At 41.5% G+C, this 17,840-nt stretch overlaps 1 protein-coding gene across 3 annotated transcripts in view; it reads left to right on the forward strand.

Moving 5' to 3' along the window:
• Positions 1-17,111, forward strand: part of LOC103702932 (protoporphyrinogen oxidase, mitochondrial) — a 35,613-nt gene extending 18,502 nt beyond the window's left edge. For all 3 annotated transcript variants that reach the window (XM_008785573.3, XM_008785575.3, XM_008785574.3), the window contains 7 exons: positions 124-312; positions 589-663; positions 3,144-3,267; positions 3,420-3,528; positions 3,667-3,741; positions 3,949-4,055; positions 16,925-17,111. In XM_008785573.3, coding sequence (XP_008783795.2) covers positions 124-312; positions 589-663; positions 3,144-3,267; positions 3,420-3,528; positions 3,667-3,741; positions 3,949-4,055; positions 16,925-17,031 — 786 coding nt within the window. In that variant the 3' untranslated portion in view covers positions 17,032-17,111. The remainder of the gene's footprint in view (positions 1-123; positions 313-588; positions 664-3,143; positions 3,268-3,419; positions 3,529-3,666; positions 3,742-3,948; positions 4,056-16,924) is intronic.
• Positions 17,112-17,840: the final 729 nt, after the last annotated feature.

Raw genomic sequence — 17,840 nt, forward strand, 5'->3', positions numbered from 1 at the left:
AACTCTCAAGGATCTGAAGCTTACCTCACTGAAATTGAATGATCATGATATCTCTGAACTGATAATGAGGGTATCTACTTTTGAAACATGTTCTTACATTTGAATTATTTCTGCTATCTGCAGGCACTCACGGACACGCTATGTAAGGAGCTTGGTGGTGATAACTTGAAACTAAATTCAAAGGTGTTGTCATTATCTTGTAATGTCGATGGAAGCTCTCCATTTAGTAGCTGGTCACTTTTTTATGCTGCAAATGATGCCAAAACTAAGGCGCTCAGAAAGGATCAATCTTTTGATGCAGTCATAATGACAGTAAGAAAGCTTGTTGCATGATTCAAAACATTCAATACCTCTAATAATGGTTTTCTTTTGAGATACAGAGATTGTTTGCAACCTTGAGTTTCAGAATACCCAGCTTTCCTGAGTTATAATAGAAAGCATTGGTAGAGTAGTGTATATTGTGCTGTTTGCTAATTTTTCGTGTCTTATTTCTTTGCTTTACTGATAAAACTATATATTAGTTTAGCCGTACACTTTGCAAAATTTACTGGAATGACCTCAATCATGTATTTGTGTTCATTGTATCAGGCTCCCCTTTGTAATGTTGAGGAGATGAAATTCACAAAAAAGGGAAAACCTTTTGTTCTTGACTTTCTTCCAAAGGTTGGTTTTGAAGCATGTTGTTCTTAATTAATTGAATTCCGCATTGCATTTGCTACTGTCTGTAAGGATATTATGCATGGTCTGCCATACTGGTCTGTACCAGCCGGTACGGGCCGATACATACCGGTTTGACTTAGGACCGGTATCGGATCAGCGTGGAATCCGGTACCGGTAGTTTATTGTTGGAGAACTGGTACGGGACCGGTTTGGACCGGTACGGACTGGTACGTGCCGCCACCAATACCGGTACGGTGGACCTTGGTATTATGCATGTAAATTGGCTATTCATGTACTATTCAAAATGATCTATAGTTGAGATTCTTTATATTAGACTACCATGAGTGCGCCTCTTTTTTCTCTTATGGATTTATGTATAATCAATTTCTCATGCCTCCCAACACTTCCCAAGTTAAATGAAATTGCACTCACCTTTCCAGGATAAAATGATAGCCTCAGAGGTTTTGATGAGAAATTATCACATCCATCGGTAATCTACATTGTCAGATATGACAGATCGATAGGCTTTAAATTTCTCAGCAATCCCTGAAGGCCAAACAGAAATACTGTCGGAGATGACAAGGGAAAGGGGCTTTTAGTCAACTGCTTATGGAATCAGGATTTGCGCTTGGATCCTCTGTTGTGATTTTATTCCAACTTCACTGAACCAATATGTAGCTTTAAAATCAATTGTTTTCACTTACTTTGTCTTTTGCTATCATGGTTGCCAAGTGCTTTTTAGTGATAATCAAGCTTCTCCGTTTGGGTTCTTCATTTTAGGTAATTGTCTATTTTGGAACCAGCTAATCCTTTCACCCACCACCTGACATCAAAGTCAGCCTAACCTGCCTCTTAGTCTGTTAAAATCCATGTTTCACTCCATTATCTCAGACATGAACATAGGACTATTTATTTTATCATACAACTATCTTAGCCTCATGTTGAGCTTTTTGGGATTCTGGAGCACCTTGTTGCTCTCCTGAGCTTACCAATTATCTTATCTTATCCTTTCACCTTCTTACCTGGAACCTTCAGTTTAGCCCATTGTATCTACACCCGACACTTAGACATGGAGGTTGTATGACACTTGGACACGCTCCATGAGAAGAAATTATTAGATTTTGAAAGGATCCAACACTTAGACACACACCCACACTCGTCAACATGAACCCAAGTCCATGTGACGTAGCACCAGATATTTGAAGAACGCTAGAATTTTCTCAACAATAAAACTGCAAGTTGTAAATGTTGACTAACCGTTTAATGCTAAAATCTTAAGTTAATAGGGAATGCGTCGGCAATTGATTAGACTAACACCTCATATGCATCCCAGATCATGCATGCGGAGGGATAAACATGTCAAGACAACAACTGAAACAGGTCAAGATGATAACCATGTGAGTTAAATAAATAACTAATATTGAGGAGATTTGAACTCATGACTTTTAGCAAGCTGAGCTTTTGTACGATGTTAGATAACCTGCTGACTGCAATAGCTTAAGCTAACAAGCAAGGTTCGTTGTAACAAGGAATAAGTCAACAATGATATCGGTCTTGACAATTGAAAAACCAGAAAATTTGCACAAAGACTGTCCGCCGTACCGGTACCGGTCGGCGTACCGGTACCGGTTGGCATACCGGTGGCGGCCTATACCGATACGTACCAATTCTGTACCGGCCCCGTACCGGTACGGTAATCATACCGACTAGTTTTTCAATAAGAACTTTCAGTACTGGATTCGGCGTTGATCCGGTACCGGCCGTACTGGCCGGTACAGCCCGGTACGGCATACCCTGACTGTGCATATGAGTATGCTACTATCAGGTGCTTTTGCTTCGACCTAGGTTTGGCTCCTGCATGTCTGAAAAGGAGGAAAAAAATCAGAAGCTGCCTCAATTGAGATATAGGAATGGAAGGTGACTGAGATGGCGGTCACTTGTGACAGACCAGATGAGGCCATTGCAAGTGATGGGTTTCTAAATTTGAAAAGGGTGTGAAAGAAGAGGTGGATTCAAGAAGATTGATATGGAAGTTTAAAAAGTGGATTAAGCTGGCTTTCTTGGCAGCAGATGTAGCTCTAGATTGGAATTTTAGAGCGAGAACTTGTAACACTAACTCCAAATAAATAGGCCAGGGCTTGTTTATGACTTGGGAAATTGAAGGGTGCAAAGTTTACCACTGAGCTTTCAGTGAGTGCTGTGGGCTGGTAGCAATAAATATTTTTAGCTTACATGTACAATGTCTTGTTTAGGAATTTCCATTTTGCATTTGATGTCATGATTACTTGGGACAGATTTTTAAATGTACTGTGTTATTACTTCCTTTACATGAAATATCAAACTACAATTGTAATCCTTTCTCTGTGTTAACAATTCATTGGTCATAGACAGCAACCTAGTTTTGAAAACTTCAGTAAGGATATCTGGAGATGCATCAGCCTCACCTAGCTATTTTACATCGTCAATTGCCTCTTGTGGTGCAGGTAAACTATCTACCAATATCTGTCATAGTCACCGCCTTTAAGAAGGAAAATGTCAGAAGACCCCTGGAGGGATTTGGAGTTTTAGTGCCTTCCAAAGAACAACAGAATGGCTTGAAAACTCTTGGTAAGCCCTTTTATAATTTAGCAGGTGAAACTATGTCAAGGTACCAATAATCTCTAGTTTACAGTTAAGTTATATCTTACATAAATTTGCTGTTATTAAATAATGAATGCTACTGTTTTTCTTAGATGTGAGTATTGTTTTGTGCCATATAGGTACTCTTTTTTCTTCCATGATGTTTCCCAATCGAGCTCCCAATGATCAGTATCTCTACACTACATTTGTTGGGGGCAGTCGGAATAGGGATTTAGCTGGAGCACCACTGTATGGAAACTCTGCTGGCTACCGCATCAAATTTTCCTTTCTGAACTTATATCACTTATCCTGATTTGTCATTATAAATTTATCTTCTACTTAGTCCAAGTCATTTTTCTCATATAAATACGCTTGTACCTTATGTAGGGATGAGCTGAAACAAACAGTGACTTCTGACCTTAGAAAGTTGTTGGGTGTAGAGGGACAGCCAACATTTGTCAAGTAAGAAATTGATCCTTATCACTGCAAGATGTGTTAAAAGCAATTATGTGTATTCTTTATTGGACTCATCTTTGCATGATTTTGGTTATTAGTGTTATGTTATCCTCATATTAAAACTTATCCAGTAATCTGGATTTTTATGTCATAATATTCTAGCCTTCAGCCATATCCAAAGTTGATGGTAATCTTTTCTACAAAAAATTGCAGGCACATTTACTGGAGAAATGCTTTTCCCTTGTATGGTCATGATTATAATTTAGTCTTAGAAGCTATAGAAAAGATGGAGCAAAACCTTCCAGGGTTCTTCTATGCAGGCAAGCCCAACAAAACTAAGCCTTCTTTTTCTATCTAGTATGAGGAATGTTAAAAATATAGAATCTTTTATACTCAACATAAGTTACACAAGCACATGTTAAATATACAACACACCGATGCATCTTATGATCTTTGTGTGAATCTATATGCACATAGTGTATATTTACTCTGTATTTAGATTAAGTTTCACCGTCTCGGTACTGGACCTCGTAGCGGTGTCGCACTAGCATAGTATCGGTACGGTATGGTACGAGATTTTTTTGGCGTACCGAATGTCAGTACGTCATCCGTACTGGATACCGGTACCAAACCGGTACGATACGCCCCGTACCGCCTGGTTCGGGCTTGTATGGCATACTATGTCACCCTGAGGCAATAATGTGCTCATTTGATCATATGCATGTTGACTACATGTCAAAATGATCACGGTTTCTAGGCTATGATTTTGGTCAGCTAAATAAGTTGGTTTTTTTTCTCAGAACTCCCTTCTATGTTATTTTTAGGTATCCCCTCCTTTGGGCCCTTCTATATGTATTCAAGCACATTTCTTAACCAGGGCTTTCTGAAATCTTTCCTTCACATGTAGTGTTGCAAATGAGTCAAGCTGTTCATGGATGACTTTCTCAAAACTCCAGTCTATGTTTGTTTTAAGTCTCCTCTCTTTTGAGCCCTTCTATATGTAATCAGGCACATTTAACCAGGCTTCCTTGAACATTCCTTTCATATGTAGGGCCGCAAATGAACCGATCTTTTCATGAATGGCTCTGGCTCAGCTTGATAATAGGCTTAGCTCATTCCATCAGGAAACAAGCTGATGCAGGACGGATGTAAGGGATGGAAGGCAGCGTGAAAGAAGAGAAGAAGAGGGGAAGAAGAAGAAAAGAGGGGAGGGGGAGGAAGAAGAAGAAGGCTTATTTTCTTATATTCAGTCATTAAAAATAAACAAATACATGCCCTATATATATATAGGGCCACCAAATAACAAATAAGTCCCAACGAAGAAAACAATTCGAAAGAGGTCCTCAAAAGACAATATGCAAATTAATCCTACCCACATAAAATAAATAATAAAAAAAATAATATCAATCAATCCAGCCACAACGAAAGTGGCTGGACCGTCTTCCTGCGACAACCATAATCCCGCAAAATAATCAGTCCAGTACTCGTGTCCGCACCAACTCCCCCCGGGTAAGAAGAAGTCGACCCCGACGAATGACTCTGGTAGTACTCCAAAAGATCTGGGTCAATGCGCTGTAACTCCGCACGTGTAATCCATGTAGTATCAGACTCCGGGCGTCCTCGCCAACGAACCAGAAAACGCTGAACACCCCCATCACTGGTAGAAACAGTCTGCTCATCTAAAATGGCATCAATATGTTCTTTTTGTGCTGGTGGTAAAGCTAGATTGGTCGGAGATGGTATGGAATCAAGAATAGGAGTATCATCAAGCTCAAATGATGGCTGAGCGAAAGGATCAGTAGGAATAGAAAGGGGGCCCTTGTAAGCAACCAAATCCTCAATATTAAAAGTGGAGCTAATACCAAAATCAGAGGGAAGATCAAGAACGTAAGCATTAGTACCCACTCGTTGCAATACCCGAAAGGGCCAAGCACTACGAGCCTGCAGTTTCTTGACGGTTCCAGATGGAAACCGCTCAGGCCGAATACGTATCATAACATAATCCCCAGTTTGAAATTTTTTATCTCGCTTATGAGAATCAGCTTGTAGCTTATATTGAGCATTACTCATATGAATGCGCTTGCTAATTTCTTGATGCAGATTATGAATGTGTTGTGCAAATGCATGTGCAGACTCAGAAATGCGAATATGGGGGGACATAGGTAGGAGATCTACAGGTTTGCGAGCTTTATAACCATGGACCACTTCAAATGGACTCATCCCGATAGATCTATTGACCGACGAATTATATGCAAATTGGGCGACAGGCAGAATAGAATCCCAGTTACGATTGTGATCCCTTACTAGACTACGCAGAAGGTTACCTAGACTTCGGTTGACGACTTCGGTTTGGCCATCGGTTTGAGGATGATAAGCCGTAGAAAATTTAAGTTTGGTGCCAACCAGATGCCACAAGGTTTTCCAGAAATAGCTCATGAAGCGGACATCCCTATCGGAGACAATGGTTTTTGGTAAACTGTATAACTTAACAATCTCATCAAAAAATATCTTGGCTACTCGAGAGGCATCAGAAGTTTTGGAACAAGGGAGGAAGTGGGCCATTTTAGAAAAACGATCCACAACCACAAAAATGGAATCATGTTTCCGAAATGTGCGAGGAAGGCCGAGCACGAAGTCGATACTAAGGTCAAGCCAAGGGCGATCTGGGACAGGTAACGGAGTGTAGAGGCCAGTATTTTGTTTTTTGTGCTTAGCTAGTTGACACGTGCGATACTGTCCCACAATTTTAGCAACATCCCGTTTCAAACTTGGCCAAAAAAATTGACGTTCAACTTCTTCTATGGTCTTATCACGGCCAAAATGTCCAGCGAGACCACCGGCATGTACTTCCCATATCAAGAAATCGCGCACGGAAGTGCGCGGAATGCAGAGCTTGGAAGCTTTGAACAAGTACCCGTCTTGTAGATAAACACCATCAATCAAAGGTCCTTGTCCATCAGCAAGGGCATTATAGAGTTGGCCAAAATCTGGGCAAGACAAGTAATCGAGCTTAAGTCTATCAAAATCGGTGATGGAAACAGACATGGCGGACAACAAAGTTACTCGACGACTTAACGCATCAGCAGCTTTGTTCGCAGCACCTGACATATGCTTGAGGACAAAAGTGTAATCCTGGAGGAACTGAACCCACTTGGCATGTCGATGATTAAGTTTTTTCTGGGAATTAAGAAAACGAAGTGCTTCATGGTCAGAATAGAGAATAAATTCATTAGGAAGGAGATAATGTCGCCAATACCGTAGGGCCTGGACTACGGCATAAAATTCTTTGTCATAGGTGGAATATCTTTGTCTAGCCTCATTCAGCTTTTCACTAAAATAGGCTATAGGATGACGTTCTTGACTAAGCACACCACCTATTCCTAAGCCAGATGCATCACATTCCACCTCAAAAACTTTGCTAAAATCAGGGAGTCGCATAACTGGCGCTTCCGTCATTCTTTTCGTAATGTCACTAAATGCTTTAGCGGCTGCGCGTGTCCACTGAAAATCACCTCGTTTAAGACAATCTGTGATAGGTGACATAAGTGTACTGAAGCCCTTTATGAAACGACGGTAAAATGTGGCCAGGCCGTGAAAACTACGGATGTCAGTAATATTCTTAGGTTCAGGCCATTCAACAATTGCGGTGATTTTCGCAGGGTCAGCAGATAAACCCTCAGAGGAGACTATATACCCTAAGAAGTTTACGTGAGTAGTGAAAAATGAACACTTCTTAAGGTTAGCATAGAGGCTCTCGTTGCGTAAAGTCGTACAAACTTGCCTTAAATGGCCTAAATGTTGCTCCTTCGTTTGACTATAAATAAGGATATCGTCAAAGTACACGACTAAAAATTTGCCCATAAAAGGCCGGAGTACTTGAGTCATCACTCGCATAAATGTACTCGGAGCGTTTGAGAGGCCAAAAGGCATTACCAGCCATTCATAGAGGCCATCTTTTGTCTTGAAGGCTGTCTTCCATTCATCTCCTGGACGAATCCGGATTTGATGGTAGCCACTTTTTAAGTCAATTTTGGAGAAAATCGTGGCACCTGCCATCATATCCAACATATCGTCGAGCCGGGAAATAGAAAAACGGTATTTGACCGTGATTCTATTAATAGCCCGACTGTCTACACACATTCGCCAAGTCCCATCCTTTTTTGGAGTAAGAAGGGCAGGTACGGCACAAGGACTTAGACTCTTCCGAATAAATTCCTTTTGTAGAAGCTCGCTAATTTGCTTTAGGAGCTCTGCATGATCAGAAGGGTTCATCCGATAATGGGGCAAGTTAGGAAGGGTAGCTCCCGGGACTAGATCAATGGCGTGCTGAATATCACGCAAAGGGGGTAAATGATCCGGAAGGTCCTCAGGAAAAACTTCTTTGAACTCCTCGAGGATAGCGAGGGATTCAGCCGATAATGTGCTTTTAAGATGTGGCTGAAGTTCTTTAACTAGCAGGGCAAACATCGGAGAGTCCTTAAAGACGTTCCTCTCAAATTCCGTGGGATTAAGGATATGCAGTTCCTTCCCCTTTGATTTACTCTTGTTCGTACTCTTATTTAGCGTTTTGGGCCGTAAAGGATTAAGCTTAATCTTTTTACCCTGGAATACAAAAGAGCAAGAGTTAGTTCGACCGTAGATGGTGACATCGAGATCGAACAACCAAGGCCTACCTAATATCAGATGACCTACGTCCATTGGGAGTACGTCACACCATACAGTGTCTTTAAAAGAAAGGATTTGAATAGGTACAAGACACCGTTCCTCAATGTGAATGGACGACGTGTCGATCCAGGAGACCTTATAAGGTTGAGGTTGGGACACAGGAGTCAGACTCAAGCGGGCGACAATGCTGGAAGATATCGCATTAATGCAGCTTCCGCTATCAATGATAACTTTACAATCTTTTTCTCCGCATTTAATGTAAGTGTGGAAAATTGAGGTTCGTCTCCAGTCATCAGTCTCCTTAGGCTGGGTAATTGCACACCTTACTACATTCATAGTGGATTGATCAGGTTCGTGGGCAATTATCTGAGGATTAGGTCGGAAACAGCCTAAAAAGTGTGATTCTTCCTCAGTTTCGTCTTCGACGTCTTGAATATCATCTAAATTAGGCTCATAAATTTGTTCCTCCAAATTATCTATGTCATCCTTCTGTTCATGTGTATCAATAACAAGGGTCGGATTTGCACATTGGGAGGCAACATGACCAAACCCTTGGCATTTAAAGCACTGAATTCTTGAGCTTGTTTTTGGAGGTTCACCTAAAATTCCTTTGCCTTTATTATCTCGGTTTTGGATAGGTGGAGAAGAAAAGGGTTTAGGTGGGACAGAACCGACTGGGGGTCTGGGTCCAGATGGTTGGGCACTAGTGGGAACCCGCCTGGTGTCAGGGCGCCTAGCAAACATAGATTTGGAGAATTGTTCATAGTTTTGCACAAATATATAGGCTTGGTCTAAGGTGGTCACTTCACGAAGGACAAGTTCTTTCCTAAGCTCATCATTTAGGCCTCGTCGAAACCGGCTCAAGATCATACGTTCATCTTCAGCTACATTACTTCGCATCATAAATTCGTCAAATTGGGCGACGTATTCAGTAGCTGTGCGGCTACCTTGTCTTAAATTATTCCATCGATCTAGGAGGTCAGCTTGATAACTTAATGGAAGGTATTTTTCTTTTAATTTTTCTTTCATTTCTACCCAATCTGTAATAGCAGGTTGATGTCTCCTGGCTAACAGTTGTTCGGTGTTTTGCCAAAACAACTTAGCTCGACCAAGGAGTTTCATTCTAGCGAATCGGACCTTTTTTTCCTCCGACAGATTGTACCACTCAAAGAAGTGATCCATTTCGTGTAGCCAATCTGAGAAAACCTTCGGATCAAGACGACCATCAAAAGTGGGGGCTTCAATCCTAATGCCTCGCATTACATCTTCATCAGGGTCACGAGGCTCTCTAGGTTCTATGGTATGTCGGTGACCTCTATCAACATGAGGAATGGGACCAGGTCCTCTAGGGCGAGGGAAGGCATAATGGTGACCTGGAACAGACCTATTATCAAAGTTGCCCTGCCGAACCGAACCTTGTTGTTCTAGGATTTGTTCTAGGGTGTCGTCCTCATCAAGACCCGGTAAATGGGGAGTACTAACTTTTTGGGATTCAATAACCCTTTGAAGTGAAGCCTCAATTGAATCGAGTCGGGCATTAACCTGGGTGGACATTGTGGTTAGGTCATGAATTTGGGCATTGTTTGCTTGGACTTGAGCATTAGTGTCGTGGATGGCTTTTAAGAGAGCTTCGATTTTGGAATCCATGTCTAGGTGAGACTCAGAATAAGATGCGACACGACCACTACGTAGATGCATAAAATGAATGCAATATGTATGTTCCTACCAATTATAAAGGTTCCTAAGTAGACCTAATGCATGAGAGAAATTCGAAATGCAAAGTTTATGCCCAATATAAGCTAAAACTATTCCCTAGTAAATAAATATTGCAAACTGTAAATTACTATGAAGCGCAGGCCAACAAGTAGTGCAGTCCAGTAGTACTAAGTTTTTCGGACTATGCAAGGTGTTACGGAGCCACGTATGTTTCCCCGAATTGATCTAGCTCCACAGTTAATATTAAAAAGTGCTACTACTAGGGTTTCTGTTTGTCTTGTGAACGTGTGTGATCGCGTGTATTTTGGATTTGTGGACGCATTACCACGCACAAATTAAGAAAATTAATGCCAGCTTAATTGAGCAAATTGAATCTGCAGGAAATGGGAAAACAGCGCTGACCTGGTCTGGAGAGAGACTTGTGCGCGCGGAAGAAACGTGGTCTACAGAGATGCAGGACAGAAGCTCTATGACGGCTGATGGCGGAGAAGGTGGTCACTGATACCTCCCTGAAGGTGGTCGGAGAAGCTGATGGCGGCTGCGGTCGGGACGGTTCGTGATAGGGACCACCAATGATGACAGTGATGGCGCGGTGACCGGCGGTGGCAAGTTCAAGCGGCGGCGCGACGGCGACTTAGCAGCGGCGAGCGGCGGCAAGGAAGTGCAGGGGCGGCGCGCAGCGCAGTGGAGCAGCAGCAGGCGTGGCAGCGGCGGTGGGGAACGAGCGGGGGGCGCTGACAGCAGTGGAAGGCAGGGATTGGCGGTGGTGGGAGGGCGTAGTAAGTGGTGGTGGACACGGGCGGGCCGATGAATGTCCGGCGGAGTAACACAACTGTGGCAGAGGGAAGAAACGGGAGACGTGGTGATGCGGAAGAATTGGCGGCGGCAGCGGTGACGGTGGGCGGAGGTGTTGATGGCGGAGAAGAGGCGGTGAGGGGTTGACGGAAAACGGTGGTCGGAAGAAAAGAGAAAACAAAAACCAGAGAGTCGGGAAATTAAAGAAGGAAGGAGGAATCCTCCCGCACGTGCGCGACTTACGCGTCACGTGTGTCAACTCAATTTTTTTTTTTTTTTTTAATGACTCAAGTCGGGTTATCGGGTTAACAGACCCAACCCACTAAGACAGTCCGATCCGCAATTTTTTTTTTTTTTTTTGAAATGATTCGGGTTAATGGATAATGGGTTAACGGGCTAACGGGTGTAGACCTTACCCGCACTGTAGATCATCTTCTCCCTTCGACGAATCCGACGGTTCACGCCTGATTTCGCGGCGGTGGTTGCGGGGAGGCGTTGCGCCGGCGGAGCGGGGCGGCGTCTTTCTCCTGGATCCGGCCACGGATGGTGGTAACAAGATGCGGCCGTAGTTTCCAGGGAGGCACGGCGGCGACCGATGGCGAATCGGCGGCGACCGAAGGTGAATCGGCGGCGCGGCGAAACGGCTGCGGTGGTTGATGCTTGCACAGTGACGATTGGAGGAGAAAATGACGAGGAGGCCGGCTTATTTGCCTCCCGGGCTGCTTTGGGGGTTTCCGACGACGGAGTCTTCCTTCTCTGCATGAGATCCGAGAGAGAGGGACGGGAAGGGTAGGGAGACAGCGTCGGAGGCAGCGGCGGTGGGAAATGAAGGTGGCGACGGCGTCTTGCGAAGGAGATCTGTGGATTGACGCCGGGTAGCAGTCGACCGACGGGAGGGCTTTGCCCCTTTTCTCTTCACAGTGGGTGAGGCGACAAATAGGGAAGAGAACAAAGAAGAAAGGGAACGACCCTTCTTCTTCGGATTGCGTGCCGTGCGACGATCCTCCGTGCGTTCCGGCGTTTGCGGTGCAAATGATCTAGCAAAATACAGATGAGGAAAAGGCCGAAAAGGAATCGGCGGGGGTCCGTCCATAAACTGGATCCCTCGACTTCAGCAACAAAGGCAAAGTCAGCCCTGCTCTGATACCAAAGCTGATGCAGGACGGATGTAAGGGATGGAAGGCAGCGTGAAAGAAGAGAAGAAGAGGGGAAGAAGAAGAAAAGAGGGGAGGGGGAGGAAGAAGAAGAAGGCTAATTTTCTTGTATTCCGTCATTAAAAATAAACAAATGCATGCCCTATATATATATAGGGCCACCAAATAACAAATAAGTCCCAACGAAGAAAACAATTCGAAAGAGGTCCTCAAAAGACAATATGCAAATTAATCCTACCCACATAAAATAAATAATAAAAAAAAAATAATATCAATCAATCCAGCCACAACGAAAGTGGCTGGACCGTCTTCCTGCGACAACCATAATCCCGCAAAATAATCAGTCCAGTACTCGTGTCCGCACCACAAGCCAAGCTCAAGCTTCATTTAAAGCCCCAGCTCATAAATGACCCGAGGCTGGAAAACTTGGGAGACACAAAAATGAGCAGAATCTGGAGTTCAACAATAAGCTCTTTTAGTTAGGGACTGAACCAAACCTGTATATTTGTAGTTAACAAGAGAAGCCTAAGCACCCTAAGGCTTGACTCTTAGGGCTCGTTTGGTTCGCAGGAAAAGGAGGGGGAAAAGTGTGGTCAACGGAAAAGTAATGAAATGCCTCTTGTTTGGTTGGAGTTTTCAAAGGAGAGAGATGGAAAAGTTTTATTCCCATGGGAATATGATTCCCACAATTCATGGTAAAGTCTTTCCCATGAGAAACATGGAAAAGTTGCTTTCCCATGAGGTGGGAATCACTCCTTTTTTATTTTTTTCCAAAAAGACCCTTCAGCATTAAAGAAGCATTAAAGAGGCATTAAAGACCTAATTTTTATTAAGGGCATAATAGGAATTATACATAACTTTCCTAGGAAAGTGGATGGTCAACCAAACATAAGCACTTTGGAAATTTGTCACTTTTCCATGGTTAACCAAACATGCCAAAAGTACTTTCCTAGGTATCCTCTTCCTAGGAATCTGATTCCCAGGAATCATATTCCTAGGAGGGAAAATACTTCCCGCGAACCAAACGAGCCCTTAGTGGTTTGTCACTTTGTCCTTGATTGCTGTGACACTTATTTCGGACTCTATCCTACATAGTCTAAACTCTAAAGCATAATTTAGATTTCTAGATTCACTCCAACTGATGATCAAATTCGATGGTGTTAGAATTTTATAGATATGTTCAAAACATTTATGTTCTGATTCCGAAGGCCTGTTAAAGATTAAGGCCTCTTTGATGTAGGATACTGGGGTTAGGGCTGTATACAAGCAGTGACAGGCAACAAAGGATAAAATGTCCTATGATTTGAAAGTTCTGGATGCTTGATGTCCAGGAGTGGGAAATAGGGCAGATCTGCATTGGATTCCACTTATAGAGGGCAAAGGGAGTTTATGTATTATCCCTAGGGTTTTTGGAGGTCTCAAAACATAAGCAAGAGTTTCTAGCAAGGTTCGCTGTACCGATCGGTACCGGTCGGTACCGAGCATACCGTACCCGTACCGATGGGTACCGGTATCGGTACACCAATGTCGGTACGGTCGGTACCGAGCGTACGGTACCGTACCGACACTCGGTACGCCTATACTAGTGCGGCACCGGTACGGGGTTCGGTACCGGTACGGCGAACCTTGGTTTCTAGGGTTAAAAGAATGTCAAACTAGGTGAACTCTAGATCAAGATTTGTTCAAGGAGATTAGAATAAGTGAAAAGGAAGTTTTCTGCTGGAGATCAAGGTTGAGCATGGTAGAAACATGATCTAGCTAAGCGATAATTCAGTAGTTAAGAAAACAACAGCAGTAACTTGACAAGGACACTGAGCATGATAAAATTTTAATAGATCATATTTTAATCACACGCAGATACCAATCTAAAATGCAATAATCCAGTAAAGAAGAAGAATAACTGAATAAATATATGAGAAAAAGAGATAATAGCAGAAAGTATAAGAAAGAAGAAGAAGAAATAAGGGGAAAAATAAGATAAGAAATACTTGTACCAGGCCTCTTCTTTAATCTCAATCAAAATTCCACGTACGATCTATTGGATGCCTAATGCAGTCCATATATAAAAGCTAACTACTTTTCCTTCTTATCTGGAGTCTTAGACTCCTACACTACCAGGATTCTAATGAACCAAGCTGATAAAGAAAGAAAAAGGACTTTAGTTGGGTATCATTGTTCATGCTATTGTAGCATGCACAGTACTGTAGTATGATCAGTGCTGAAAAGTAACCCTTTTATTTACTATAAACAAACTACTTAGCCATCAAATTGATGCCATCAGATGAAGTTGCAGTGAGTTCTCGCCTCACGTTTGTTCATGATAGCAGGGTGGGGCCTTAAAATGCCTTGAGAAGCCTTCCGATTTTGCAATCTCAACACTTCCTTGCTCATAACAGTGAAAAAGTTGCTTATAGCGCTGAGATTTTTAACTATTGCATCCACCTTAAGCTATAAAAGCCTCTCTTCAATTGCAATGGCATCACTCTTCATGGCAATCCAATAGTTGGATTAAATCCCTGATCCTAGACACATGTTCTCTTAGATTTGGCAACTTAGTTTGTCCATTTTCATAATTTGGTTGTTTTATTGCTAGTAGCTAACTTTCAAGAAAACCATAAGTTGAAAAATACAAAGATTTTTAAGGAGATCTTATGAATTACCGAAGTTTTTAACTCATTGAAATTACATCTAACAACCAAAATTCAAGAAAAAACTACATGTAAAATAACTATTATTGCTATACTTAGGAAAGGAATACCATTTACAATGATTACTCTATGGCTTTAATTGGAATATACAGTATCAAAGAGTATGAAGTACCATCATTAAATAATCAGATGTGAAAGAAAAATATTAAAAATATGGGCTTATAATTTGTAATGATTTTAATAACAAATGGATTTCAGCTAGATTTGCATGCCATAAAAGCCGTATAAGGTATGATTAATTGACAAGGAATATGGCATTTATTAAGTAAGATCAATCCATTAATAAAAAGGAGAACAGCCAATGCTTTTGTAGGATTTTAAATGTAAAAGAAAACCAATTATTTAGAGCAAAGGGGGAGCAATTTATTATTCTCAATATTCACAATGAAAGGGCAAAAATTTGTTTTGATTTTCATTCTGCTTCGTAATAAGGAGAGCATATTAGCAATATATTAACGCACCAACATATTGGCAATATATTCTGCTTCGTATAGGGAAATAAAAATGCTGGATTATACCTGGATTGTGGGCTTCAAGTCTCTTCCTTGATTAATTAGAGTTGACAAAACTGGGTCTACAAATGGTGAACACAATGAACTTTAATAGGGCCAATGATATTATTTTTGCTCTATTTTTCTTTATTTAATGGAGAGAGTAGTTTAGTGTTTGGGAATTGGGAGACACCAATCAGCACTGCCTTCTTTTTGCCCCTCATTCTGCTGAAATAAGATGCATGAGCAACATGGAATATGGAAAACAAGGGCTAGAGTTGGATGAGGAGTTCATGTAACCCTGAGGAAATTGGAAAAATATCTGAACAGTATCATGCATGCTAGATCTTTTTCCTCCATCTGATTAAGGGTAATGGAAGTCCAATGCTTGATATTTAGCAGGGCCAGAATCTAGCAGCCTTTTGTGATCTAACAAGCTTTTAAAGTTTTCCAAATTTTCTCTTAGCAGGACCTCACCTCAAACATTTGAACTAATATCAAAGGGGGAGAGGGACCTCTCTAGGCTTAGAAAGGGAGAAAGAGGTACCTGACATAAATCTAGAAGGTCAGTAAGTAGAAAGAGAATATTTTAGAACACATATAAAATGGAACAACCCTTCAACAGGGTTGCTTTGACAAGAATCTATGAGAGGAAAGGAGAACGCAAGCTCTAACAGGGAATTACATCCATCTGCGAGGTACATATTATTGTCAAAATCCAAAATCTAACATGGTCCATCTGGACTTCTAACTCATTCTCACTTGATTCTCTAGAATCTTAAGTTCAAGGTTCGAAATATCAAGGTACAAGGGCGTATAGATTTGGACAGAACAGTACATGCCATATTGAAGATTGCGCCAACAAAGGGTATTGATGGGTATGTGTGGATGTGATTGATACAGACTTGCTTTGGCTTTTTTTTCTTTTAATGTTTTTGAAGTTATACAATTTGTAGTGTAGATTTTGGGAATCAATCTAAAACCCTAAAAATTATTGATTTTGATCCTAAATTACTCTTTTAATACATGTATATGAAAATTAAACAACATTTGGTCCTTATCTGACAAAATTCTCATGGTATATTCGCTTAGAGGTAAAATCTACTTAAATTTCTGAAGAAATAAGTCAAAACAAGAGGGGAGATTGACCTAGATAGGATGATTATCTAGCCTGGAAATAGAAAATCAATCTTCGGTCTCACAAGCCAATCTCCTTAGTCTTCCCTTCTCCTTCACTTCATTCGCACCTTCAAATGGTGGAGAACAATTGTAAACGAGATTGTTTTAGGGTTGCTTTAGCCATTCCAAGCAATTCCGCTCTGTTTGGGGTTGGTTCAATCTCGGTACTAGGCATGCCATCCATCCACTCCAACCTGCTCAATCCGAGTTCAGTTCAAATAGTTCCATTGTGATTCATGCAGTATTTGCCTGAGCTAGTGCCCTCTTGTACTGCCAAGAAGTTGATATGGTATATATTGATGGATACATAGCATACTGATTAAAATTTCAAACTTCATTTAAATATTGATTATGTGCACTAATACCCAATATTCCTTCCTTTTCTTTCTTTTTTTCTTTTTCCCCTTTTTGGTGGAGCGCTCCTACCATGTGCAACTTTTATGTATCTTATTATGTGTGTATTGGTGCTGCAATTTTGCAGGTAACCATAGGGATGGATTGTCTGTTGGGAAAGCGATAACATCAGGATTCAAAGCAGCTGACCTTGTAATTTCTTATCTAAATTCCTGTAGCAAACAAGATGCTTGATGTAACATAATGTAAAAACTCTTAACTGCCAATTCATTTAATAAATCAAATAACCAGCAGCTTGTTCTTTGTTGTTTCGATGTTTTTTGTCTACCATTCATAATTAATTTCATTGTGCATTGGATGACTGGATGAATTATGGTTATGCATTAGGGTCTTCATGACCTTTTTGGTTTGATTTTGGTGTCATTACGCTTGGTTCCGATATTGATTCTTCTTGTTCTTCTCCTATTCACCTACAAAACATGTCAGCTGCATTACTACTACAAAATTTCACCCTTAACCCAGTCCATGTGGTGCCAGCATTTCCATTTTCTGGAACTCAGAACACAAGATCAATGATAAGCATATTTGTTCCAATTTAGTTACGGTCCACAAGTGCCTTAGTAGCCCAATTATTAGAACTTCTTAAGCCAGTAGCAATAACTTTGGAACAATAGCAGTATCCATGCCAATCATGTTCAGCTCCTTTGCATGATGAAGGTCAATGTATTGGAAGTTGGCAACTGACAGGAATTTCTCATAAAGAGATTTATACACTTAGCCTCACGACCCAAGGTTGAGTTGAAATGGTTTTATTTTTTGGGATTTCTTCAAGCATGCCCCTGCCCATATGTGATTTTGCATATATACCCCTGTACTATTTTATTTTGGACAGGTGTTTTTTTGTGAGGATGCCCCTGCCATTTGCTTTTTTCACCAGCCATGTCAGAAGCCATTGTCCATGAAAAGGACTATTTTGCCCTTCCATTGGTAGGTCACCATTTCAGGGTTTTGCATATATAGTAGAGATCACAATAAAAGGACAA

The sequence above is a fragment of the Phoenix dactylifera genome, chromosome 14 (assembly GCF_009389715.1).
Source record: "Phoenix dactylifera cultivar Barhee BC4 chromosome 14, palm_55x_up_171113_PBpolish2nd_filt_p, whole genome shotgun sequence".
Taxonomy (NCBI): domain Eukaryota; kingdom Viridiplantae; phylum Streptophyta; class Magnoliopsida; order Arecales; family Arecaceae; genus Phoenix; species Phoenix dactylifera.